Source organism: Schistocerca americana, chromosome 3 (genome assembly GCF_021461395.2).
Source record: "Schistocerca americana isolate TAMUIC-IGC-003095 chromosome 3, iqSchAmer2.1, whole genome shotgun sequence".
NCBI classification, from domain to species: Eukaryota; Metazoa; Arthropoda; class Insecta; order Orthoptera; family Acrididae; genus Schistocerca; species Schistocerca americana.
Genome location: NC_060121.1, coordinates 565,902,141 through 565,924,690, shown reverse-complemented (window position 1 = coordinate 565,924,690; position 22,550 = coordinate 565,902,141). Strand labels below are relative to the sequence as shown.

At 42.6% G+C, this 22,550-nt stretch overlaps 1 protein-coding gene across 4 annotated transcripts in view; it reads left to right on the top strand.

Moving 5' to 3' along the window:
- LOC124605431 (cytochrome P450 9e2-like) overlaps positions 1–22,550 on the top strand; it is a 121,604-nt gene that overhangs the window by 52,530 nt on the left and 46,524 nt on the right. For all 4 annotated transcript variants that reach the window (XM_047137096.1, XM_047137094.1, XM_047137095.1 and 1 more), the window contains exon 3: positions 18,432–18,704. In XM_047137096.1, the coding sequence (XP_046993052.1) occupies positions 18,432–18,704 (273 nt within the window). The remainder of the gene's footprint in view (positions 1–18,431; positions 18,705–22,550) is intronic.

The following is a 22,550-nucleotide window of genomic DNA, read 5'->3' as shown; positions in this document are numbered from 1 at the left end:
TGACACTGCTACAGTTATTTAATAAAAATATTCTTCAGTGTACATTTTGTTGCTTGTTATTATTCCTTCATTGTACAACTAAAGGAAGAGAATCACCACATTGGTGACTCTGGACTCATTTTCACCCATTATTTCAGTGACTACGTGTTGTGTGCACGCTACGAACAATGAACCATAAGCTGTATGACACAATGAACCCTTTTCACCTGCAGACTTTGAATCAAACGTGCATTTCCTTCCTCATGCCACACAAGTAGTGGGCCCTCTGACCTATCCAGGTTCACAATGGTGTGAACCAAATGCATCATCTCCAGTGTTTCATAAGATCACATTCACCTAGGCACTCCACATGTTTCACACGTGTTTTTGATTGAATATCACTGCCCATTGTGGGAATAATATGCTGCATACATTGCCATCGGTGCCCAACAGCCCCCAGACAGGAAGTTATTACACTCAGCATGACACTCGAGGTACTATTAATTTGCTACTTTTCTGTATTACACATCTTCTGTTATCGCCTTTCATACTCACAAATGTACCACCTGTGACAGCCTATTGTGCCTTCCATGTCCCGTGATCATGCACCCCAATACAGGGACATTAAGCAATGCACTCTTGCAGCACATAAAAGTCCTCTGTCGATGCATTCATTGACTATGATTGTTCCTGCTACATTTGACAATTGTGCTCTTACACCTACTGCATTGTGCACCCTACAAGTCCACCATATTAAGCCCCACACAGAGACATTGAATGATGGTGCTCTTGGATACAACACATTATTCAATCAAGATTTCATGTCAGTGCCTTGTCTCCCTTGAAGTCTCAGGGTACATTGATCGAACTCCGTCCTACACAATAATGTTCTCACCCGCACATTCCCTAAGCTGCCCCCCCCTCCCTCCCCCCCCCCCCCCCCCTCCAGTTGAAAGACAGCCGTTTGGACCTGGTTTGTACTGGTTGACAACCTTTCTTTTTGACCTGCATGCCATCACACTTGAAGACTCATGCTTTATCTGTTTGGTGCACCATCTACATGGTCACACAGATCTTATCAGTGTCCTCGTTCTCTACTTGCCTGCTCTCTGGAAATACTCAGCTGCCAAAGCATCGATAATCTGACATCTATCACACCTGCCACCCAAAGTTATTTGCCACATAAATCCATGAAGAAAGATTTCGTTTGTGTCTCCATCCCAACTCTGGGACTGTCTATGGGCAGTGGTCCATGTGCAGTTGTCTGACATCGCATCACAGACATTGTGGCCCATTCAGGTACCACATGAGCCTCAACCTCGGCTCCTTTCTTATGCTTAAGATTCTTTGGGACTAAACTACACCTTTCAGACAAGGCTTATGGCGTCCTTCATCATAGGCACCTACTCGCCAACCCCTACGGTGTGTGGAGGCCAGGGTTGGTAGTGCTGATGACCCTTCCCCCATTCAGGCTTTTGGAGGCCATAATTGTTATTACTGATGACCCTCCCCGCATTCAGGCTTTTGGAGGCCATGGTTGGTACTACTGATGACCCCACCTGCCCCCCTCCACCTCACCCAGCTGGCAGAGGATGCGAAAATCGTGCACGACACTCAAGACACCTGGCAGAAATCTTCACACACTACCTGCACCTACTGCTCAGCCATTCCTGAGTAATGCTGAGGTCTCTTCTGAGCACTTGGCTGACTAACCATGGAATCCAACAGTTGTTGTGCAGTCAGCAGGGAATAGTCCCCACCCCATGTATCCCCTCTGTTGTTTCACACTACCTTCAGCAACACTGCACAGAACTGCTGACCTCCCTGCATGTTCCTAGATTTTGCTCATGGACCAGTTTGGGTGCCCTGATCCACACCACCTCCACAATGCACCTCATGAAGCAACAGACGATGAACATCACCTCTTCTTCTGGGAGCCATCTCTACATGGTAGATCAAGCATCGGGCATATGATTTCTTATCGAACAGGTGTGGAGGCCAGCATCATTCCTATCACATTGGCCCCCACTCATAAATCACCAACCAAGGTAACCTTATATGTGGCTAACAGCTCTAATTTCACCATCCTCGATGCTGCAGAGGTTCAGCTCCACCTCACTCCTAATCTTCATTTTTATGGACTTTCCATGTCACAGGTGTGGACAAACCCACACTGGGCATAGACTTCCTTAAAATTTCAAGTTATCACCCAATCCATTTGGCCTCATTGCTCCACAAAGCCTCTGTCTCCCTAGTCATGGGCTCATTCGGCTCTACTCCCTTTTTCGCCTCTAAGGACCCCCACATTTGCTCTCTCTCTCTCTCTCTCTCTCTCTCTCTCTCTCTCTCTCTCTCTCTGAGTGCTCCAAACGAATGGCTTAGCTCACCACATCATTGGTTGAGCTTACGCTCAAGCACCCTGTTTCTGATGCAAACAGCACCATGCTTCACCAACTGATCAATGCAACATCAGCGCAACTGGTGTGAGCTCATCAGACACTATGCCAACTCTCTGTCAAGCATTCATCGTGCTCTGATGACACTTCAGTAGCCATGCCCATGCCTCTTCCAGTGCCAACTCATGTACGGGACTGCTAGGTCAATAACACTTTGCTGATGAATGATTCCTCCTGGTGCTCCCTTCCCCTCAGACCAACAATGAAATTACTCCCACATGTTCACATGCTGGATGTGTATGTACAACTGCTAATGGTACTCATTACAGAATCAGTATTGTGGGGGACAAGGCACACCCCCTCAATCCCAAAAAACTGTGCCATGCCAAACCAGTTATTGGTGAACTACTTGATGCAGGCATTTTATGCCAGTCAGATAGCAGTTGGCCTCCTCCCATGCATGTCGTTCAGAAGAAAATGGTCTATTTCACCTGTGTGGGGACTACAAGGTTCTGAACTCACACACTATTAAAGACAATTATCCAATTCCACACGTTCAGGACTTCACTCAACTGCTCAATGTGTGTTCAGTGTACTTGATTGGCCCAAAGCTTACCAACAAATTCCCATATTCAAGGATGACATCCCCAAGACTGCTCTCATTACCCCTTTTGGACTATTTGAGTATTGTCTCATGTCATATGGTCCCAAAAATGGGGCCCAGACTTGACTGCAGTTTATTGATTCATTACTGTTCAACCTCCCACCTGTGTATGTCTATTTGGATGACAACTTGATTTTCCCCCTCCCCCAAAGAACAGGAACAGCGTTTGGCATGAGTCTAGGACACACTCAAGAGCAGTAGTGTCAAAATTAACTATGAGAAGTCTCAATCGTTACGTGACAGTGTAACTTTTCTTTGCTAAATGGTATCGGCTGAGGGCATCTGTTTGCTATCAAACCCCATCGATTTTATCTGAAACCATCCTCTGCCAATGGACTTCCATGAATTGCAAAGATTCCTACACATTATAAATTTCTGCTGTCATCACATCTCTTATGCTCCTCAATCTAGGCACTGTTCAGTGACACCCTGATTGGTAAAAACACTTTGGGCTCGAAGACATCTGATGGCCACATCTCCGTCACTGCCGACATGAGCAGTACATCAGCAGATGCAGTTTTGCAACAGCATATTGGTGATACTGCTGAACCGCTCTGATTTGTGTTCAAGTAAACCTCTCCTGCACAGCACAAGTGGTGTACATGACTGCAAACACCTCATGATCTATCAGACAATGAGACATTTTCTTGACAGTATTGAAGGGCATGAGTTTACTGTCTTTACAAACCACTGACTGCTTGCAATGCCATACACAACCCGAGCAAAGAGACCCCTCCCCGATGACTGTGGCACATGGACCTGTCAGACATTATTCAACAGACATATGCTATATACAGGGTGTGTCAAAAAAATGTATACACACTTTGAAGCGTCATAGAAAATGTATTTCCTGTTCTACAATGTTAAATTTCTGGAAATGGAAAGCTTAAAGTCCAATTGGAAAAATAAATGTACTTTGAAAATGCGATTAATGTTCAAACTGGTGGCCTTCAGCATCAATACATTTCTGAGTACGAGTCACCGTAGATTCCGTACATCGTACCAAAGTGTTCAATGAGATTTCTGCACACACTGCCTGAATCTCATTCCAAAGTGTGTCCAGGTTACATGGTTTGCGTTTGTACACCTCATCTTTTACTGTGTCCCATAAGAAGAAATCCACTGACGTGAGGTCTGGAGAGCACGCAGGAAACTCGATTGGTCCCCTGCGTCCTATCCACTGGCCTGGCACATTGTGATCCAGGTATGCTCATACATCCCTATGATAGTGCGGTGGGGCGCCATCTTGTCAGAAATAAAACTCATCATTACCGTATAATGCATGAATGGCAGGGAATATGGAGTCAGCAAGCATTGTTAGGTACGTTTCTCCAGTAACAGTACCTTCAAAGCGGAAGGGCCCAATGAGTCCCCTTGCAGACAAACCACACATTTACACCAGGCAAATTCACAGCCTTTTCAACTGTAATGTGAGGATTATGTTCAGCCCAGTACACACAATTGTGCCTATTGACAGTTCCATTGAGTTTGAATTGGGCTTCATCTGACCAAATTATGCTACCCATAAATCCCGGTTCACATCTCACCATCTCCTGAACCCATTCACAAAATTCTAACCTTTGATCTGGATCGTCGTCACTTAGCTGTTGCACCAGCCTTGGAATGTACACATGAAACTTGCCTTTCTTCAGAATGCTTAGCACACTACTAGCACTTACATTACTCTCACGTGCTGCTTGCTTTGAAGATTTTTGAGGCAAACGCTGAAACAGTTCCAAAACTGCAGTTGTGGAATCATCACTTGTAGCTGTACGAGGTCGCCCTGATTGGCCTTTATGCACATCGCACACTGTTCCATGAATTTTGAATTTGTCTCGTAGATGTGTAATTGTTAACCTTGAAGGTGGTTCTGTACCATACTCACTTCTCCACCGTCTTCAAACCGTAGCTACATTCTCAAATTTCGTAGAACGGGAAATAAATTTTCTATGACAGTTCAAAGAGTGTATACATTTTTTTGACGCGCTCTGTATTGGTACTGATAAAGTTGTTGTTGATTGCCTGTTCTGCATGAATATTATAACATACATCATTGACATGGACAAATTGGCCCACCTGAAGACCAGAAGACCAATGAAATCAATTTATGACAACAAACACTATTATTGACAAAATTATTTAATTGAATAGATAAAAGATCTACTCACAAAGTGGCAGCAGAACACACACATAAAAGACGGTTATAATGGGCAAGCTTTTGGAGCCAGTGGATCTTTCTTCAGGCAGAAAGGTTGAAGGGGAAGGAAGAGGGATGAAGGAAAAGGACTGGAGAAGTCTAGAGCAAGGGGTATATTTTGGGAAAGTCACCCAGAACCGTGGGTCAGAGGAGACTTACCGTACAGGATGAGAAAGAATGATTTGTTGGGGACTGCATCAGATGATATTCGAAAACCTGAGAGGTTAAAGATGGAAGACATTCTAATATGCAGACAGATATTACTGCTTAAACGTCATGAATGAGTTATTAAGAGTGAAAAGCTAAGTGCATTGTATGTAACAGAGGTGGGAGAGGGGCAGTGAAAAATAATTGGGAAAGACAGTGAAAGATGCAGAAAACTAAAACGGAGTGAAGCAAAGAGTAGTTACAGTGAAGAAATGATGAGACAGAAGAAATTAACGTAAATTAAGGCCAGGTGGGTGGCGAGAACCAAGGACATATTGTAGTGCTAGTTCTCACCTGCAGAGTTCTGAGAAACCGGTGTCTGGGAGAAGAATTCAGATGGTGCCTGTAGTGAAACAGGCACCGAGGTCATGAATGTAATGTTGTAGAGCATGCTCCACAACAGTATATTGTGTGTTGCCAGTATACACCCTCTGCCTATGCCCTTTCACCCTAATTGATAATTTGCTGGTAGTCATGCTGATGTAGAAGGCTGAACAGTGTTTACATAACAGCTGCTATGTGACATGCATCAGTTCGCAGGTGGCTCTCCCCTTGACAGTATATATTTTGCCAGTTATAGGGCTGTTGTACCTTGGCACCCATGTTCCTATCTTCCTATCCTATGGCTCCTACCCCTGTGACCGTCCCTGCTGCAAGACTGGGCCTACGCACCCTCCTACCACGACCTACAACAGCCCTATAACTGGCACTGGCAAAACATATACTATCAAAGGGAGAGCCACCTATGAAACAACACGTGTCATATACCAGCTGTTATGTAAACAGGCATGACTACAACTGTATTATCAATTAGGGTGAATGGGTATAGGCAGAGGGTGTATACTGGCTTTTCATCAACCTCCCAACCTCTGCAATATCCTTGTCAGACCCTATACTTCACTTGCACCCATCTCCTCACCCCATGGCACCTACCCCTGTGACAGTCCCCGGTGCAAGACTTCCCTCATGCACCCTCCTACCACCACCTAATCCAGCTCTGTAACTGGCAAAACATATACTATCAAACTGAGAACCAAATGTGCAATGACACGTCTTGTACCAGCTGTAATGTAAACAATGTTCTGCCTTTTACATCGGCTTGACTACCACCCAGTTATCAGCCAGGATGAATGGGCATAGGCAGAGGATATATACAGGCAACACACAATATCCTGTTGCAGAGCATTCTCTACAACATGACATTCAAGACCTCAGTGCCTGTTTCACCACATGCGCCATCTGAATTCTTACCCCAGACACCAGTTTCTCAGAACTCCACAGGTGGGAACTAACACTACAACATGTCCTTGGTTCTCGGATTCACCTTGGCCTTAATTTGTGAGGGTCCCCTGAATGCGATGCACTTGTCCCAGCGTTTCTGCCAGTCTCCAAATACATGTTGGAAACAATTTTTTGAGAGGTCCTTCAAAATCAGTTCCGCAGCCTTCACCACTGCTTCTGATGATTGATAATGCCTCCCACAAAGGTATTTCTTCATGTTAGGGAATAGAAAAAAGTCACATGGGGCTAAATCCGGACTATAGGGAGGGTGAGGGATGCACTTCACATTGATTTTTGCAAGATATTGAGCAACAACATTGACAGTATGTGGCTGCACATTATCATGGTGCAGCAATCAGCTTGCTTCATGGAAATGGGGTCTTTTGCACCTGATATGAACTTTTGCAGGACATCCCTGTAGTATTGTCCAGTCACTGATGTGTGTACAGGTACAACATGCTGATAAACCATTCCATGAATATCAAAGAATGAGATGACCATAACTTTCCCAGCAGAAGCAACCACTTTTGCTTTTTGGGGGGTTGTTGATGAAGGGAATTTCCACACTGTGGTTTGCTGTTTGCTTTTAGGATCACAATGATGTAGCCAAGTTTCATCAGCAGTGATTCCATTTGAAAGAAACTCCAGATCTTCCTCTAACATCAACTTTAACTGCATGCAGACCTGCATGTCAATGCCCTTCTGTTCGGGAATCAACAGTCTTGGAACCCATTGCGCACAAACACGTGTCACGTAATTTTTCTGTCACCAACGTGTGGGTGGCACCCAATGAAATGTTCAGTATTTCAGAAAGTGATATTAAGGTAATTCATCAGTCCTCTCTCGCAATGACAGCAACAGTGTTGATGTTTTCTTCAGTCAGAGTAGTAACTGGAGCACCAGGTCCACCTTCCTTTGAAATTGATTGTCTCCCCTCTTTAAACATATTAAGCCACCTTCTAACTGTGCTGTAGGGAAGAACAGACTCTCCCTAGGCTCCTGTAACATTGTATAGGCCTCAGCTGAAAATTTGTGGAGACAAAAGCAGAATTTCAAAGCCGCATATTGTTCCTCGCATGTTACCTCCATTGCAGCAGTAGGTGATACTGAACATGTCTGACCTTGCCTGTCTCTCACAGGTGGGAAACAGAGTCCCAACAATGAAACTACTATGGCATGCTTGTTGCACATTAAGCTAACAGAATATCATAAGGTTAAATTTTAGTGTGAAAAATTATGAACATTAAAAATTATGATAATTCTTTATTGAACAGCCCTCGTACATTAATTTCTTCCATCTCAGCATTTCTCCACTGTAACTACTCATTGCTTCAATCTGTTTTAATTTTTACATCTTTCATTGACTTTCCCATCTATTTTTCACCACCACCTCTCACCTCTCTGATGTACAATACACTTAGCTTTTCATTCTTATTAACTCATGCATGATGTTTAAGCAGTAATCTCTGTCTGTACGTTACCCTGTCTTGCACCTTTAAGCTCTCAGGTTTTCAAATCTTGTCCGATGCAGTCCCCAACAATCAGTCTTTTCTTCTGATCCTGTGTGGTAAGTCTCCCCTGACCCATAGTTCTGGGCGACTTTCCGAAAATCTACTCCTTTTCCTAGACTTCTCCAGTCCTTTTCCTTCACCTCTCTTCCTTCCCCTTCAACCCTTCTGCCTGAAGAAGGAGCCACTTGCTCCGAAAGCTTGCCAATTGCAAATGTCTTTTATGTGTGCATTGTGCTGTCACTCAGTGAGTAGATTTTTTTATCTATCCATTTAAATAATGAATTTAATAGAGGGAAACATTCCACGTGGGAAAAATATATCTAAAAACAAAGATGATGTGACTTACCAAACGAAAGCACTGGCAGGTCGATAGACACACAAACAAACACAAACATCACCCAAAATTCAAGCTTTCGCAACCAACGGTTGCTTCATCAGGAAAGAGGGAAGGAGAGGGAAAGACGAAAGGATGTGGGTTTTAAGGGAGAGGGTAAGGAGTCATTCCAATCCTGGGAGCGGAAAGACTTACCTTAGCGGGAAAAAAAGGACGGGTATACACTCGCACACACTTACACTCACATATCCATCCACACATATACAGACACAAGATATATATATCTGTGTGTGTGTGTGTGTGTGTGTGTGTGTGTGTGTGTGTCGACCTGACAGCGCTTTCGTTTGGTAAGTCACATCATCTTTGTTTTTAGATACATTTAAATAATGAAATTGATTTGGCAGACAAGCTGAAGGACACAAAATGCACGCTGATTGTTGAGCCACTCCAACTGCCAGGCTCAGCTACCCCCAATGTGCGTGCCGGCCAGTGTGGCCAAGTGGTTCTAGGCACTTCAGTCTGGAACCACGCGACCGCTATGGTCACAGGTTCGAATCCTGCCTAGGGCATGGATGTGTGTGATATCCATAGGTTAGTTAGGTTTAAGTAGTTCTAAGTTCTAGAGGACAGATGAGCTCAGATGTTAAGTCCCATAGTGCTCAGAGCCAATTGAGCCAACCCAATGTGTGTGACACTTTAACAGGTACCTCCAATCAATTGTACCTCCCCCTCTCCAGCAAGCGGTGTCAACTCCCTATACTCTCTTGTTCACCCAGGCATTAATGCCACTGCTAAGCTGGTTACCAAACAATTAGCATGGCTGGGGTTAAGACCAATGTCACAATTGGATGCGAGCTTGTGTTCCATGCCAGAGAAGTAGAGTTGGATGACATGCACAGCTCCATGTAGGACAGTTCAGCATTCCCAAAGAACACCTATGTCATGTACATATCAACATTGTTGGCCTCCTCCCTCCATTCCTCCTAGGGCTTTCGAGATAAATTCTCAGTCATCAACCAAGCCTCAAGGTGGGTCAAAGCCATTCCTTTATCTTTTATAATGGCTGCTTTGGTTGCCCAAGCCTTCGTCAGCTTCTGGAGTTATCATTTTCGTTGCCCTTCATCTGCAATCACCAACCAGTGCCACCAGTTCGTATCCTCACTGCTCACCAAACTTTGTGAGCTGTGCAGTGTTGACAAGTTCCACACCATTTCCTACCACCCGCAGAGCAATGGTATTGTGGAGCATTGTCACTAAATCCTTAAGACGGCACTCATGTGTACGTGTGCAGGCTTTTGTGACCATTGTCACTGAAGTTAAAATCTTTTGGGTTGTTAGGCCATGTCACATTTCTTTAAACAATTGACGTTTTGACCCCTCTGCTGGGATCTCCTGCAGGATCTTGTGGTATCCACTGAAGATTAGGAGTACTCAATCTTCCCAGGTGAGTTTGTTGGACACTTATACCTCACAAATGAAGATGAGCTTCCTGCTCTAGTTGATAAAATATGTGAATAAATTTCACAAGTCCTTGCTCAGGAAACTGCATTCTGTACCACGAGCAAAAAGATCTTGCAACCTGCAATTAGCTTATGCTTCGTGACGACTCCCTCTGTGCATGTCTCCAGCCCCGGTACTTGGGCCCTCACCAAGTCCTTGACCAGGGTCAGAACACACTGGACATTGTGCTCAACAGCAAATATGAAAGTCTCAATAAATAGGATAAAGCTAGCATGGTTGTTAACAGGTGATCTACAGTTCTCTGTTTGTTCCCACAGCTTCGCAGGCCACAGTCGATGGCACTCCTCCATGAGACACAACTTGGGGAGTGTGTGATGGCTTCACCTCCCAGTGAGACACCCCTCCCCCGCCACCTCCCTCACCCCCTCTCAATACAGTGTACAGTGTTTACTACATCACAGACATCACCCTGTGTTACCTCTCTATTGAGGTTTGAGACAACACTGTCTTCATTTTTATCATCCTTCCTTCAATGCAATACAATGCCTCAGCAACTCACATACAGCTACTGAAATCCTTTGAGCTCCCATCAGACACAGTACAGGACATCCTAGTGGCCAAAATCTCTGGTAACAGCATCCTCTCCATTGTCATGCCGCTCCACTCACCACTCATGGACCTCACTCCACGTGACAAACCTCCGTGCTACTGCATGGCACAACTCCTTCTCCCACCTATGCGGCTTCAATGTTTCATCATGGATAACATCTCCATTCCTTCCCTGTGCTCTGCGCTACCTGGAGGGAGAGGGGGGACGGGGAGGGGTCTCTGTGGTGACTATCCACCACAAGAAACATCATCTTCGAGTTTGATTTGTAGACTCTTTGATTGAAGATCTTTGGTATGTTTTGTCTTTGTGTGGTGCTTGTCTTCAATGTTCACACTATGTGTGTATGTGCTACATGTATTTAATAAAAGTGTTCTTCAACATACATTATGTTGGTGATTGTTATTCTGTCATCATAAAACCAAGGGAAGACAATTTTCAAACAGCATTCAATGGTACACAGCTAACAAGTTGTAAAAATGTCTGTGTATTGATATGCCCTAATTCTGTCACTCACAACCATGTCTTCTCCACAATAAAGAGGACCACACTGTTTACCTCACATCCACATGGATGCCATGCTTTTGTTTTGTATTCATAAAGAAATCTGTCTATGTGATAGCTCTGCCATAATTCTTGGGCTGAGCCTTTTGAAAACTTATTTCTACAGGGTGTTTCAAAAATGACCAGTATATTTGAAACGGCAATAAAAACTAAACGAGCAGCGATAGAAATACACCGTTTGTTGCTATATGCTTGGGACAACAGTACATTTTCAGGCGGACAAACTTTCGAAATTACAGTAGTTACAATTTTCAACAACAGATGGCGCTGCAAGCGATGTGAAAGATATAGAAGACAACGCAGTCTGTGGGTGCGCCATTCTGTACGTCGTCTTTCTGCTGTAAGCATGTGCTGTTCACAACGTGCAAGTGTGCTGTGGACAACATGGTTTATTCCTTAGAACAGAGGATTTTTCTGGTGTTGGAATTCCACCGCCTAGAACACAGTGTTGTTGCAACAAGACGAAGTTTTCAACGGACCGAAAAGCGATACAATAAAGGATCTGTTTGAAAAATTTCAACGGACTGGGAACGTGACGGATGAACGTGCTGGAAAGGTAGGGCGACCGCGTACGGCAACCACAGAGGGCAACGCGCAGCTGGTGCAGCAGGTGATCCAACAGCGGCCTCGGGTTTCCGTTCGCCGTGTTGCAGCTGCGGTCCAAATGACGCCAACGTCCACGTATCATCTCATGCGCCAGAGTTTACACCTCTATCCATACAAAATTCAAATGCGGCAACCCCTCAGCGCCGCTACCATTGCTGCACGAGAGACATTTGCTAACGATCTAGTGCACAGGATTGATGACGGCGATATGCATGTGGGCAGCATTTGGTTTACTGACAAAGCTTATTTTTACCTGGACGACTTCGTCAATAAACAGAACTGGCGCATATGGGGAACCGAAAAGCCCCATGTTACAGTCCCATCTCCCTGCATCCTCAAAAAGTACTAGTCTGGGCCGCCATTTCTTCCAAAGGAATCATTGGCCCATTTTTCAGATCCGAAATGATTACTGCATCACGCTATCTGGACATTCTTCGTGAATTTGTGGCGGTACAAACTGCCTTAGACGACACTGCGAACACCTCGTGGTTTATGCAAGATGGTGCCCGGCCACATCGCACGGCCGACGTCTTTAATTTCCTGAATGAATATTTTGATGATCGTGTGATTACTTTGGGCTATCCGAAACATACAGGAGGCGGCGTGGATTGGCCTGCCTATTCGCCAGACATGAACCCCTGTGACTTCTTTCTGTGGGGACACTTGAAAGACCAGGTGTACCGCCAGAATCCAGAAACAATTGAACAGCTGAAGCAGTACATCTCATCTGCATGTGAAGCCATTCCGCCAGACACGTTGTCAAAGGTTTCGGGTAATTTCATTCAGAGCCTACGCCGTATTATTGCTACGCATGGTGGATATGTGGAAAATATCGTACTATAGAGTTTCCCAGACCGCAGCGCCATCTGTTGTTGAAAATTGTAACTACTGTAATTTCGAAAGTTTGTCTGCCTGAAAATGTACTGTTGTCCCAACCATATTGCAACAAACGGTGTATTTCTATCGCTGCTCGTTTAGTTTTTATTGCCGTTTCAAATATACCGGTCATTTTTGAAACACCTTGTATGTCCCCTGTTTGGCTTTGGAGAACAAACACTTCCACTAGTCCTTAAATCCTGAAGTGGACACTCATTCACTCTGTAAATCTTGGGGAAAGCACTTTTCTGTCAAAAGGTGTTGCATTTATTTATTTGTCCTTGAAAGAACATTTATTGAAATTAGTATGTTTATATACAATTTATATAATTGTCCATCTACTTCGTGTAATGTTACACATTTCAAAGATGTAATGTCAACCATGGATCAGTTGTACATGAACCATGGACTTTGCCATTGGCGGGGCAGCTTGTGTGCCTCAGTGATCAGTGATACAGATTGCAGATAGTTGTACAGTAGGTACAACCATAATAATAATAATAATAATAATGGTTTATTTGTCCATAATAACTTTTACAGTTGTGGACATAGTCAGTCAGTACATACATGAACAATAATAATAGTTTAGTAGTAGAAATAAAGTACATACAACATTAAAAACCCTTGATGGAGTACAAACATTTAGCAGTTAACAGATGCTTTAATTTTATTTTAAATATGTTTCCTTTTAACATTTTTATGGTATTTGGCAGTCTGTTGTAAAAAAAATCTTCCAGCAGAAAATGGATTAAGATCGGTTTCTTTTTTATTTCTGAATTTTATGTGGTAATCCTCTTTCTTCCTTGTATTATAACTATGGATATCACTATTTATTATACTGTGCTCCATATTTTCTTTTACAAACAGTATAGTCCTTAGAACATATAATGAATACACTGTTAATATATTATACTTAATGAAGTATTCTCTACAGTCATTACCGAGGGGGTATCTGTTTGTTGAGAGGCTAGAGAAATGTATGGTTCCTGAAGAGGGACTGCAGCCTTTTCACTATTTGCAGGGGCAAAAGTCTGGATGATTGACTGATCTGGCTTTGTAATATCAACCAAAATGGCCCTGCTGTGCTGGTACTGTGAATGGTTGAAAGCAAAGGGAAACTGCAGCCATAACTTTTCCCAAGGGCATGCAGCTCTACTGTATGGTTAAAGGATGATGGCATCTTCTTGGGCAAAATATTCCGGAGGTAAAATAGTTGCCCATAGAATCTCCGGGTATGGACTACTAAGGAAGATGTCATCATCAGGAGAAACAAAACTGACTTCCTATAGGTCTGAGCATGGAATGTTAGAGCCCTTAATTGGGCAGGTAGGTTAGAAAATTTGAAAAGGGAAATGGATTGGTTGAAATTAGATATAGTGGGAATTAGTGAAGTTTGTTGGCAGGAGGAGCAAGACTTCTGGTCAGGTGAATACAGGGTTGTAAGTATAAAATCAAATATGGATAATGCAAGAGTAGATTTAATAATGAACAAGAAAACAGGAATGTGAGTAAGCTGCTATGAACAGCATAGTGAATGCATTATTGTAGCCAAGACACAAAGCCCACACTCACCACAGTAGTACAAGTTTATATGTCAACAAGCTCCACAGATGATGATGATGAGATTGAAGAAATGTATGACAAGATAAAAGAAATTATTCAGGTAGTTAATGGAGATGAAAATTTAATAGTGATGGGGGATTGGAATTTGATAGTAGAAAAAGGAAGAGAAGGGAAAATAGGAGGTGAATATGGACCGGGGGAAAGGAATGAAAGAAGTCACGTGGTAGAATTTTGCACAGAGCATAATTTAATCATCACTAATGCTCCAGGTTTCAAATTGTAAAACATTTCCAGGGTCAGATGTGGACTCTGACCACAATTTGCTGTTTATGAACTGTACACCAATACTGAAGAGAAAGGTAGAAGGTAGGGAATTAAGGAGATGGAACCTGGATGAGTTGAAAGAACCAGAGATTGCTGAGAGTTTCAGAGGGAGCATTAGGCAAAGGTTGACTAGAACAGGGGAAAGGAATACAATCAAAGACATATGAGTAGCTTTAACAGAAGAATCAGAGGATCAAATAGGTAAAAAGACAAGACCTAGCAGAAATCCTTGGATAACACAAGATATATTGAATTTAATAGATGAAAGGAGAAAATATAAAAATGCAGCAAATGAAGCAAGCAAAAAGGAATGTAAACGCTTAAAAAATCATATTGGCAGGAAATGCAAAATGGCTAAACAGGAATGGTTAGAGGACAACTGTAAGCGTTTAGAAGCATATTTCATTAGGGGAAAGACAGACACAGCCCACAGGAAAATTAAATATGCCTTTGGTGAAAAGAGAAGCAGCTGCTTCAATATCAAGAGCTCATATGGGAAAGCAGTCCTAAGCAAAGAAGGGAACGCTGAAAGATGGAAGGAGTATATAGATGGAGATAAACTTGAAGGCAATATTATGGAAAGGGAAGTGGACATAGATGAAGACGAGATGAAAGATATGATACTGTGAGAAGAATTTGATGCTCTGAAAGATGGGTGTGCAAGATAAATGAGACAGGCAAAATATCCTCAGACTTTGAGAAAAACATAACAACCCCAATTCCAAAGCAAGCAGGTGTTGACAGGTATGAAAATTACCAAACTATCAGTTTAATCAGTTATGGTTGCAAAATGCTAACATGAATTCTTTACAGAACAAAGGAACACCTGATAGAAACTGACATCGGGGAAGATCAGTTTGGATTCTGGAGAAATGTAGGAACATGAAAGACAATTCTGTCCTTTACTTAGACGATAGGTTAAAGAAAGCCAAACCTACATTTATAGCATTTGTAGACTTAGAGAAAGCTTTTGGCGATGTTGACTGTTATACTCTCTTTGAAATTCTGAGGATAGTAGGGATAAAATACAGGGAGTGAAATGATATTTATAATTTCCACACAAACCAGATAGCAGTAATAAGAGTCAAAGGGTATGAAATGGAAGCAGTGGTTGAGAAAGGAGTGAGACAGGGTTGGTGCCTGTTCCTGATGTTATTCAGATGGTACATTGAACAAGCAGTAATCCAAAGAAAAATTTGGAGTAGGAATTTAAGTTCAGGGAAAGGAAATAAAAACTTTGAGGTTTAGCAGTGACCTTGTAGTTGTGTCAGAGACAGCAATGGACTTGGAAGAGGAGTTGAACAAAATGGACAGTGTCTTGAGAGGTGTGTGTAAGATGAACATCCAAAAGCAAAACAAGGATAATGAAATGTGGTTAACTACAGCAGCAAAGGATAGCAACAGTTGTTTGTGATTTGAGGAATATTGGCTACTTGTTGGTGACAAATTTTTGAAAATAGGTGAATGATTTACATTTTAATAGTATTTTTTGGACACAGATATCTTTCCACATGCTTGAGTATGAACCCACAGATTTTTCTTGTTATGGCAATGATGTTTATAGCTTGTATTATGGTTGTAAATGTTTTGTATATTGAATGTAGTAGCTACAACAAGCATCTGTAGCTTGATTCCATTGATCTGTGCATATTGTCTTTCTGGTAACATATTTTAGGAATAATCACTTCTGCATTAGGTGCAGAGTTACATTCAACGCAATGATTTACAGAAAATGTTATATTTGTATGAAATATTATGATTCCTTGCATATCCGACTGTCTCCTTTAAGATTTTCTTTAATTATCTTTTGAAACTGGAGTCATCAAAATGTTGATGGAGAAAAATGTAGAAAGTGCTATGTCTATTCAGTCTCAATTGTGAATAGTTGAATATCACACAGTTATAGTCAAGAAAGAAATATAACTTTTTTTGCTAGCCACCTTGCAAATACAGGGACAAAATGAATTAATGGAAAGAGGATATGGTGGCTTGTTAGAATTGGTACATCTGCTTTGTGTGATGACATATTTCATAGCAAGAACCCTCAGATAATTTGATATCTGGTTTTATATAATGTCCACTTGTGCAAATTATTTCGCAAGTGCTTTGTATCTACATATTGTTATGTATGTAGGAAAATACCATGCCATTGCTGGCTGACTTGTATAGAGTTTTGAAAGAGATTGTGATGGCGGCTTTTGTAAATGGTTCTGCACAGAGAACGCAATACAATACCTCACAAATGAAGGGCTATCAGAGCAAAACAAGAAAAAGTACCCAGTTTATTTTATGACTTTGCCAAAACACTTGATTGTGCAGCTCACAAAATCCTATTTGAAAAACTAAAGTACTGTGGCTTTAATGATACCTTGCGTGGATGAAGTCTTACCTTCATAATGGAAAGCAAAGGGTCACATTGACAGCCCGTGTCATAAGCATGAAACCAACGTCAAATATGAGGTAACATACCCTATTGGATGACATAAGGATCAATACTAACTGCGTTATTGTTTATAACTTACGTAAATGAAGTCCTACCTTCATAATAGAAAGCAGAGGGTTGCATTGACAACCTGTGTCATAAGCATGAAGCGAACCTCAAATATGAGGTAACATACCCTGTTGGGTGCCATAAGGATCAGTACTGATCCATTATTGTTTAAAACTTACATAAATGAACTTCCAGTGACAACTATAATATTTGCTGACAACACAAGCATACTGGTCAAGGGTCCAAAATCAGCCTTTACAGAAATAGCTCAGATGATATCTTAAGACACCTACAAGTAGTTTGCAGCTAACAGTTTGTATTAATCTCACAATGACTCATATTATGCAATTTTAAACCAGCAAATTACGACTTCCTAGCATGAGACATAAACATTAATGGTTGTACACTAAATGAAATACACTGTGTGAAAGTTATCGGGGGCTCCAGTTGGTTAACAAGTTAAAATAGAATCAATACACAGATAAATTAAACAAGAAGCTTAGTTCAGCATCTATGCCCTTGGAAGCACCTGTTGTTGTGTTGAGCTAAAAGGAAGAGTGTTGGCTTATTTTGCATATTTCTACTCCTTGTTGCCTTCTGTAACTATATTTTAAAGTAGTGTGCCTAAAGTAAATGCAAACTGAGGAGCTACTTGATTGAGAAGTAGTGGCTATGGCCTTGTAAACTGACGTACGACTGGGAGAGTGGTCTACTGACCATGTGCCCCTCCATATCCACATCCAGTGATGCCTGTGGGCTAAGGATGACATGGTGGCCAATCGGGATCATTGGGCCTTTGTGGCCTGTTCAGGTGGTTTACTTTTAGTGCCTAAAGTAAATAAACTGTCTACTCATCAGAACTGTACAGTAAGAATATTGTGTGAGGTAGATAACTATACATCCTGCAGAAGTCCTTTAAGGAATTTGGATTTCTCACAGTCACTTCCCAACACACTTATACTTAATGGTTTTCCTTTCTGGCAATAACATGAGTTTAAGCTGAACTGTGATTTATACAGTCACAGTACAAGACACAAACATCTGGATGAGATTGATGGAACATGATAAATGAATGAACTATTATAATTGGAACATGTATGAAATACCTGGAGTATTCTCTCAGGAATAGTATGTATTGTAATTTAATAAAACTGTTAATAATAATAATAATAATAATAATATATTGTGTGAACCATCCATTGTAATTGACAGACTGATGGCTTTTTCTCAATTTTGCCCATTTCTTTTATAATGAGATTTACTGCTTTTAAAAGTTGTTGTTTAATTATGTCTTTATTAAAATTTGGTTTTATGAGATAGGCCCGATATTCCATTATGTTCATTGTTAAAACACAGTTAAATATATGCAGGATATTTTGAGGGCCGTCGACCTGTATTAATAGTTCGAGACCCAGACCTCATCAGGAACATCATGGTCCGTGATTTTGACTGCTTCGTGGACCGACCAGTGCTACGTTTGAAGAACAGACCACACATAGATAACATGTTAATTAACCTGAAGGGAGCTGAGTGGAAAAAAGTACGTGCTATGCTCACCCCTACTTTTAGCTCAGGAAAGCTGAAATCTATGGAGGAAATAGTAGTACAGTGTGGAAATCAGATGACACGCTACCTAACAGAACGTAAGTACATAACTACTTTCAGTAACTTCTAAGAACATTAAGCATTTTTGCTTATTGTTTGTGTGTTTTAAAATTCAGGATCTGTAGGTACTTTGCAGTTCCTTGCAATTAGTCTATCACTTTATTTATGCTTCCTGAAATTTGAGGCTCCACTTTTGAATACAAGTCTTCTTTACTCAGTCTGTTGTTTGTTGGTGCAGGAAGTAAAGCAAGGTACCCTTCACAGTATGCTGATACAATAGCTCCATACTTTACAATCATACACAAATGTTCGCTCGACGAAAGATCTGTACTCAAGCCGGCCGAAGTGGCCGTGCGGTTAAAGGCGCTGCAGTCTGGAACCGCAAGACCGCTACGGTCGCAGGTTCGAATCCTGCCTCGGGCATGGATGTTTGTGATGTCCTTAGGTTAGTTAGGTTTAACTAGTTCTAAGTTCTAGGGGACTAATGACCTCAACAGTTGAGTCCCATAGTGCTCAGAGCCATTTGAACCATCTGTACCCAAAGACTGTAAAGTTGCGCAGGTCACAACAATATTCAAGAAAAGTAGTAGGAATAATGTACTAAATTATAGGCCCAAATCATTAACGTTGATATGCAGCAGGATTTTAGAACATATATTGTGTTCAAACATTATGAATTACCTCGAAGAGAACAGTCAATTGACACACACTGTCAACACGGATTTAGAAAACATCATTCTTGTGAAACACAACTAGCCCTTTACACATATGAGGTGTTGAGTGCTACTGACAAGTGATTTCAAATTGATTCTGTATATTTAGATTTCCAGGATGCTTTTGATACTGTACCACAAAAGCAGATTGTAGTGAAGTTGCGTGCTTATGGAATATCATCTCAGTTATGTGACTGGATTCGTGATTTCCTGTCATAGAGATCACAGTTCATAGTAATTGATGGAAAGTCATTGAGTAAAACATAAGTGATTTCTGACATTCCCCAAGGTAGTGTTATAGGCCATTTGCATTCCTTATCTACGTAAACAATTTAGGAGACAATCTGAGCAGTCATCTTAGGTTGTTTGCCAATGATGCTGTCGTTTATTGACTAGTAAAGTCATCAGAAGATCAAAACAAATTGCAAAATGATTTAGAAAAGATTTCTATATGGTGCAAAAATTGGCAATTGACACTAAATAATGAAAAGTGTGAGGTCATCCTCATGAGTGCTAAAAGGAATCTGTTAAATTTTGGGTCCACAGTAAATCAGTCAAATATAACAGCTGGAAATTTGGTTAAATACCTAGGAATTACAATTATGATCAACTTGAATTGGAAAGAACACATAGAGAATATTGTGGGAAAGGTAAACCAAAGACTGTGTTTTACTTGCAGGACACTCAGAAAATGTAACAGATCTACTAAAGAGACTGCCAACACTACAATTGTCCATCCTCTTTTGGAGTATTGCAGTGTAGTGTGAGACCCTTACCGGATAGGATTGATGGAGCACATCAAGAAAGTTCAAAGAAGATCAGCATGTTTTATATTACTGCGGAATAGGGGAAAGAGTGTCACTGAAATGACACAAAATTTGGGGTGAACATCATTAAAATAAAGGCATTTTTCGTTGCGGCAGAATCTTCTCACAAAATTTCAATCACCAACTTTCTCCTCCACATGCGAAAATATTTTGTTGACAGCGACCTACATAGGGAGAAATGATCATCATAACAAAGTAAGAGAATTCAGAGTTCACGCAGACAGATATAGATGTTTGTTTCTTCCACATTGGAATAATAGAGAATTATTGTTAAGGTGGTTTGATGAATCATTTGGTAGGCACTTACATGTGTTTTGCAGAGTATCCATGTAGATGTAGATGTAGATCAAGTAAACCATCTGGTTTGATTTGAACACTGCAGTGTTTGTGTGTTTATTGATCTGCCATGTACTTGCACTGAACGCAGGTGTTGCTACCACATTCATAATTATTGTTATAACGTCAAGTTTAACACATATATTTCAGAACGACACAACACATATAAGTCACAGAGTAAGTTGACAAGCAAGACGTGTACACGTTAGCATTCGAATGAGCACTGAGTCCCAGTCTAGCGGCCGCTGCTTGGCTGGCCGCTTAGGTGGTGCAGCTGCTGCATGGCTGGCAGACAGCGCCACACGTAGAGGACGCGCGTAATTGGGAGGCGGCGCTTTGAATGATCGGTGAGTTACAACACTTTTCGCTCCTTTGAAATTGTTGCACTGGTCCTGATGGAGGTGTCCTGGAGATGGCTAATGTCCATAGGCGTTGTTTGACTCGCCGTAAAGTCTCGAGGAGGAGGCTTCCCGTACGGACGGAAGTGTCCCCGATGATAACGGGTCGAGATGACAGGAGACGTAGGGGTCGAATCTGCTGGGGCCCCATGCACCAATCTGCCCATTGCGGCAAGTCCAGTTGATATGACAGGAGACATGGGCGATGTGTCTGCGTCCGTTGTAGGAGGAGGCGAGTAGATTTGCTCTGACAGAGGATGGTCATCTGGTTCCTGCATGGGCACGTCTCCTGGTGGCGTCTGTTCTTGTGCTGGCATCACGATGACGGTGAGAGGGCTGCGTTGTGAGTATTGAGAGATGCCAAGATCCTGAGTGTCAGGTAGAGCTGAAGGTGGTGTAGTTGCATTCGGAACAGGCGTTGCTGGCACACAAGACCAAAGCTGGTCCAAATGACACACTGCAACACCCGTGTCTGTCTGGATTTCATACAGGCATCTGCCACAGTGTCGTAAGATGCGACCCGGGCTCCATTTTGGCCGCCTGCCATATCCCTGTACCCAGACGAGGTCGTTGGCGGTGAACCGGCCAAGTGAAGGCACCTGCAGCCGTGAGGTGGAAGGCTGCAGAAGATGAAGTAGCGTGCGGGGCTGTCGGCCATGTAAGAGCTCAGCCGGGCTGTGGTCACCTGTGGGAGTGAAACGGTAAGACGCCAGAAACTGGAGAAGCGCATCATCAGCAGCAGAAGAAGTCAGAAGTTTCCGCATCTGAGCCTTATATGTGCGGACCAGTCATTCAGCCTCACCGTTTGATTGTGGATGGAACGGCGGGTCCGTGACATGCATAACGCTGTGACGAGCACAAAAATCTGCAAATTCGGAAGAGGCAAATTGTGGACCATTATCAGTAACAAGAGTGGAGGGGAGGCCTTCCAAAGAAAAAATGCGGGTGAGAGCACTGGTGGTTGCCGCGGTGGTAGGCGACATGCAATGGACAATGAAAGGAAAGTTAGAGTAGGCGTCAATTACGAGGAGCCAATAAGTACCTAAAAAGGGTCCCACAAAGTCAGCATGAATGTGCTCCCAGGGCTTCTCAGGCGAAGGCCACGGTGACAAAGATGACTTCAGGGCAGCGGCCTGTGACGCACAAGGGCTGCAGGCAGCGACCATGTGTGCTATTTCAGAGTCGATGCCAGGCCAGTACACATGACGGCATGCCAGAGATTTTGTGCAAGACACACCTCAGTGCCCTTTGTGAAGGAGGCGCAAGACCGAAGCACGCAAAGACGCAGGTACCACAACACGCGGAGAAGCATTGTCAGTGGAAAGGAGGATAACACCATCCCTAGCCGTGAGGCAGTAGTGCAAAGCGTAGTTATTCTGCAACGGATCAGAAGTCATAGCGGACAGGCGATCTGGCCAACCCTTCTGAATACAGAGTAAAACCCGGGAGAGGGTAGGGTCAGAACCCGTAGCAGCTGCCAGCCTGTCCCCAGTGATGGGGAACCCGTCCACAACCCGCTGTTTGGCAACATCCAGGTGGAAACACAAAAGTTCGTCCCTATCGAATGCCAGATCAGGACCCATGGGAAGGCGAGACAGAGCATCAGCATT